General features: G+C 28.2%; 1 protein-coding gene across 1 annotated transcript; it reads right to left on the bottom strand.

The window, feature by feature from the left end:
* Positions 1–2,724: 2,724 nt before the first annotated feature.
* On the bottom strand, positions 2,725–6,025 carry LOC145836152 (uncharacterized). Its single transcript, XM_082943963.1, has 5 exons — positions 5,870–6,025; positions 3,876–4,019; positions 3,591–3,746; positions 3,345–3,513; positions 2,725–3,108 (listed from the first exon to the last, which is right to left on the bottom strand). Exons 1-5 carry the CDS (start codon positions 5,996–5,998, stop codon positions 2,996–2,998), a joined length of 711 nt encoding a protein of 236 aa, XP_082800089.1. The 5' UTR covers positions 5,999–6,025; the 3' UTR covers positions 2,725–2,995.
* Positions 6,026–6,106: the final 81 nt, after the last annotated feature.

Raw genomic sequence — 6,106 nt, 5'->3', positions numbered from 1 at the left:
AACTACTGACCTTAAGGAAGACGCCAATACCTCTTTTAAAGACTAACTTTGACTCTTTATATGAGAATTCTCCGAAACTTTTTTTTTTTTTACGAAAAATGACTTTTTTTTATGACGTCATTTTTGAACAAAATACGTCAAAAATTAAAAATCAAAGACTGAATTGCAAAACTACAGACCTTAGGGAAGACGCCCATACAATTTTTAAAGACCACTTTTGTCTCTTTATATGAGAATTCTCCGAAACTATTTTTTATGACGGAAAATGACTTTTTTTTGTGACGTCATTTTTGAAACAAAATACGCCAAAAATTAAACATCAAAGACTGAATTGCAAAACTAAAGAACTTGGGAAAGACGCCTATACCATTTTCAAAGACCAACTTTGACTCTTTATATGAGAATTCTCCGAAACAAAGTTTTTTTATGACAAAAAATAACTTTTTTTGTGACGTCATTTTTGAAAAAAAAATACGTCAAAAATTAAAAGTCAAAGACTGAATTGCAAAACTACAGAACTTGGGAAAGACGCCCATACCATTTTTTTAGACTAACTTTGACTCTTTATATGAGAATTCTCCGAAACTATTTTTTTGACGAAAAATGACTTTTTTTTGTGACGTCATTTTCGAACAAAATACGTCAAAAATTAAACATCAAAGACTGAATTGCAAAACTACAGACCTTAGGGAAGACGCCCATACCATTTTTTTAGACCAACTTTGACTATTTATAGGAGAATTCTCCGAAACAAAATTACATCGAATACTTGGCGAATACTACACTAAATGCTGCAACGTCTCAAAACAGCAAAATTTCATCAAGAATTATCGCAAAATCACTATCTTGCGGTAAGTAAGCTAAGTTGAAAATTCCCTGGAACAGTACAGGTTTAAGTACCATTCCACAAGTTTTTGTAAACAAAAATGAAAACAAAGCTAAGCAGAGCACGGGCGATTCAAGCAAAGGCACCTCGAGCAAAAGCATTTCAAGCAGAAGCAACTCGAGCAAAAGCATATCAATCAGAGGCAACTTGAGCAGAAGCAACTCGAGAAGAAACAACTCGAGAAGAGGCAACTCGAGAAGAAGCAACTCGAGAAGAAGCAACTCGAGAAGAAGCAGCTCGAGAAGAAGCAACTCGAGAAGAGGCAACTTGAGAAGAAGCAACTAGAGAAGACGCAACTTGAGAAGAGGCAACTCGAGAAGAAGCAACTCGAGCAGAAGCAACTCGAGAAGAGGCAACTCAAGCAGAAGCAACTCGAGCAGAAGCAACTCTAGCAGAGGCAACTCGAGCAGGGACAACTCAAGTGGAGCAAATCGATCACCTTCAACTCGGATTTTTTTTTCTGCACCACCTAGGAAAAATACCACGCGACGCCGCTGCTATAAAGTAAACGATTTAGTGAATTGTATAAGATTAACGAAAAACGTTCAAGAATTTAAAGTACATTTAAGGAACAAAAAAATATGAAATAATGAAAAAAATTGAAATTATGTGTAGGACGATATATCAAAAATTGTGGTAATAAAAATAAGTTTAATTTTGATAAGTTAATACTAGAATTAAAATTTATACTAACAATGTTTTTTACGTAAAACATTAAAATCATAATGTTTTAAAAATACTAAAAATAAAATAAATATTGGAATAACTTTATTAAGACTAGTTAGTTTTTGCATGAAATCCAGATTAAAAAATAAAAAATAAAACAAACAAGTAGAATGGGCTAGAAATGATCGGGTTAGAAGTGATCGGGTTAGAAATGATTGGGTTAAATCGGGTTAGAAATAATCGGGTTAGATATGATCGGATAAGAAGTGATCGGGTTAGAAATTATCGGATTAGATATGATCGGGTTAGAAGTGATCGGGTTAGAAATGATCAGGTTAGAAATGATCAGGTTAGAAGTGATCGGGTTAAAAGTGATCGGATTAGAAGTGATCGGGTTAGAAATGATCGGGTTAGAAGTGATCGGGTTCAAATGATCGGGTTAGAAGTGATCGGGTTAGAAGTGATCGGGTTACAAATGATCGGGTTAGAAGTGAACGGGTTAGAAATGATAGCGGGTTAGAAATGATCGGCTCCCGGCTCATACACACAATACCAGACAAAGAAAAATACTAATATTGTATTTGAAAGACGTACAACTGGGCTTGTCTTTAACTCCTTCCGGTATTTCGGTCTTGAGTTAGAGACTAGTGTTGTAAAAATGATGCGTTTAAAAACAACTACGAAAAATATGCAACTTTAATATTAAAACTGTGAATGCTTTGAATCTTTGATTTGTATTGCATGCGGATGTCGACTAATTGTGTTTATTTTGTATTTGTCATGTGTTGATTTTATTATATGTTTAGTTAGTTTTGTGTATGTTAAAACTATTTTATTTTTAGCTAGTATTAAGTTGTTGATGTAAAAACCAAATTGTGTTTGTTTATTAGTTTGCATTTGTGAATATCAATTGTTTTTTAATGTATTGTTACTTTAACTTCAATTGTTATTATTAATTTTTTGCACAATTTTTTTTTTTTTTTTTTTTAAAACTTTTTTTACACTATATTTTAATCTAACTTTATAAAATTTAGAATCTTTAGTTATATTAGAATTATACTTCCAGGATATAAGGCGAAAAACGATGTTTATAGTAATTCGGTACAGCTTTAAGCAACTAAAGTATAAAAAAAAGTTGAAGCATTACTTATAGTTCACAAATATTAATAATAGTTTAATTTTTGTTATAAAGTGAAAATATGTAACTCGACGTAAAAGTATATAATGGCTAAATTACTACAATGGTAAATCAGTTTTGCATAACATTACAGTACGTTTTTTAACAAATAGCTACAACTTTTTATTCATTTTAAAAACAGTTCTTAAAAACGTTTTTTATTAAAAAAACGTAAAAGTTTTGAATCAAAACTTTCAGTTGTAACTGTATCAAAAACATTCTTGCTAAGTTTTAGTTTACAAAATTCATTGACTTCATTAATCTTTTTATCGTATTGAGAATCGCCGGTCATTTAAGTTCATTTTGCTTACTCCCATGTTCTTCAACGGTGTGAATTGTGTTAATAAAAACGCTGGTGGTTTTTCAGAAAGGTCACAAGCTAAAAAGTATAATTCATTTGTTCGTCATTTTTTACATAGTTACCGTAATAACTGCTTTAATAACAAAAATACTATTTTTATAACTTTAGTTCAACATAATACTGAATTTTATAGTTTTTTAGTTTCAATGTCATCTAAATGCTTTTAAAAAGATTTAAAAACAATCTTGTTCGTAAACAAGAAGCACATTTATTAACAACTGAAAATATACACTTGTTCAACTAAAGCAACAAACCTTTGTACAGTCTCGTCATCGCGTTTGTTTCCTCTTCCTCTTCTTCCAACTCCCAAGTGACGTCATCAATCATACACGCGTGTTCTTCTTCCATTTTCATCAAGTTCATCTTCCTTCGAACTTCTAGCAGCTGATGGGCTAGTGAGTTGTCCTGAACTCTCATCTGCATCTGATAAGTATTTGATTAATCGGAGTTTATTCCAGTTTGAAATAAACTTTGTTTTTTGTAAAAAATTTTTTACTAACTAGTTTGTTTTGTAAATCTTGAAGGTTAAAACTTATTTCTTGCATGGTGAATTTTTCTTCCTCAATATCTTCTGCTGTCATAATTTTATGGTTTGAAGTAAGTTTCAGCAAGCCTTTTTGTTGGTTTGGTATGCTTTTACTTTTCCTAATATTTTCCTAAAAATAAGCTGATTAAAAACAAATTTAAAAGCATAACCTACTACAAAAAGAATAATAATTGGAGATTTGATAAGAAATAAAACGAAAAGTTACACATAAAGAAGTTAACTAGAATACTAAACAAACTTCTGATGTGGTTTTTCCTTTTTCATTATCACTTTTTTTATTTGTTGTGCTGCCTTGTTCATTTACTGATTCTAATTGAAATTTTCTACTTTTCAGAACACTTGCAAACATATTTCCATTTATAGAACTTTTATCTCTAAGGCTCTGTAATTATTATTTTTTAAATAAACTAAAAATTTAAAACAGTTTTCAATACTTTAATGTATGTTATAGATCAACTGATTTAGCTGGTCAGATTTACATGCTCACGGGGCGCATCCAATTAAAAATAAAAACGTGCTCGCGGGCCGCAGTTTGTTAATCCGTGGTTTAGATTATTTAATCAAATTCACCACTTGAACAAAAAATGGTTAAAAGTTAAACTTCTTTTAAATCAAATTACTGTTTCTTTACATGTTATCTAAACTTATCTACTAATTTGTTTATAATTTAAAAGATTAAAAAAAATTGAAATGACAACAAGAACAAAAAAAAACTTTTGATCCTTAGGTTTTATTTACTTAAACTTTAGTTAATTAAAAGAATAATTATCGACTAAGTAGTTTTTGTTACAAATATTTCTATTTTTTTCTGTTTTAAAGATATTTTACTTTTCAAAACTTAGTTAATGGGTACAAAAAATACTTGTATATCATATAAAGTTTTTCAGGCCTTTTTTGTGTTTTCAAAGTAGATAGAATACAATATTTACAAAAGTTTATGTGCTTATTTTTATTTTTTATTATCACAAAACAAACTAGTTTATTTACAACTTGACACCATTTAAGTAACATACTTTATTTCTATTTGCCTTAATTTTATTTTAATATTCAGAAGATAACGATTAATGATATACGTACGTTATTAGAAAAAATAGCTTGATAAATTAAATTTATACATGATCTTTAAAATTTCTAGTTTTACAATTCTACAACAAACCATTTTAGAGATTTTATTATAGTTTTGTTACAGAAATTTATAATTTATAAATAAGTTGGTAAAACAAATGAAAAACTCAATTTTCTTAAAAACTAAAAAAAGCGTAGTATTTAAAAAACTGTACTTTAGAATAAAATTGGTAAGTAGTAAAGGCAAAATAAAAATAACGAAAGTTAAAAAAAACTGTGAAATAGCCTATAAATATATATCAAAAAAAAGGTTCGTTGAAAATATGTTGAAATAAGTCGTTAATTATGTGATCAGAAATAATTATTATTGTTTTTTCTAGCTTTGAAAGTTTACTGCTTGTAAGAAGTCATTTTATCAAACAAAATTAGTAGAAAATTATAAAAACTTTAAAAGCTACATTTCTCACTAAGTTTTTGTTTCTGGCAAGTAATCGAATTTAAAGTTTTGTTTCAAAACAAAACTAAGTTAAAAAGAGAAGTATATTAAGATTAAGGAAAAATTAGTTGAAAATTAAATTAAATGCTTAGTTATATTAACCTCACAAGGTTTAGATAAAAAACTAATTTAAAGAATCTAGTAATGCATAAATTTATAAAATGATTAAAAATGTAATCAAAGTGCTGGTTTTATTTACAAATTATTTTTTAAAATTTATCTGTACAAAAACTGTATTAGAAATACTCTTTGAACTTTTTGAAAATTTCAAACTTATTATACAGCTATCTTTTTTAAAGTTTGATGTTTTTGATGCACTTAATTGTACGTTGGGCAAAAAAGCTTGTTATTTTTTTAATGGAATAGTAAAAGCTTTTGAAAAACGTCCAAGAAAGATGTTCTTATTTTTAAAATGTAACTAAAAGTTATTTCTAAAATATCAATGATAAAATCAATGTTAAAAGCTGAACTAATTTAAAGTTTTAAAAATAAAGTATTTTTCTAATGGTTAATAAGATAACTTAAAAAATTCAAAGTTTAATTGTTTATATTTACATATTTCTATTTAAATGAAACAAAAGAGGAGTCTAAACTTATCACGAACGCAAAATTACAAGCTGTCAAAGCTTGAATACGTTTGTTTTAACGTAAAAAAAAGCTATAATAACCACCTGTTTCCATTGAATAACTGATGGTCTTCTCGTTGAAAGCTTAAGCATTTGTGAAATTTCTTTAACTTTTTGCAAGTCTTCCGAACTTGCTTCCTCTTTTGTAAAATCTAGGTCTATAGAAGTTGTCATGAATCTTTGATAGTGCAAACAATGTTTTAAAACTGAAATATATTTACTTTAGTTATTTGAATTTAAACCAAAAGTATTCAAACTAAAAAAAAATAATTCTAGTTTTTT

The sequence above is a fragment of the Thalia democratica genome, chromosome 5 (assembly GCF_965202585.1).
Source record: "Thalia democratica chromosome 5, ktThaDemo2.hap1.1, whole genome shotgun sequence".
NCBI classification, from domain to species: domain Eukaryota; kingdom Metazoa; phylum Chordata; class Thaliacea; order Salpida; family Salpidae; genus Thalia; species Thalia democratica.
This window is presented reverse-complemented; position numbering and strand designations above follow the sequence as displayed.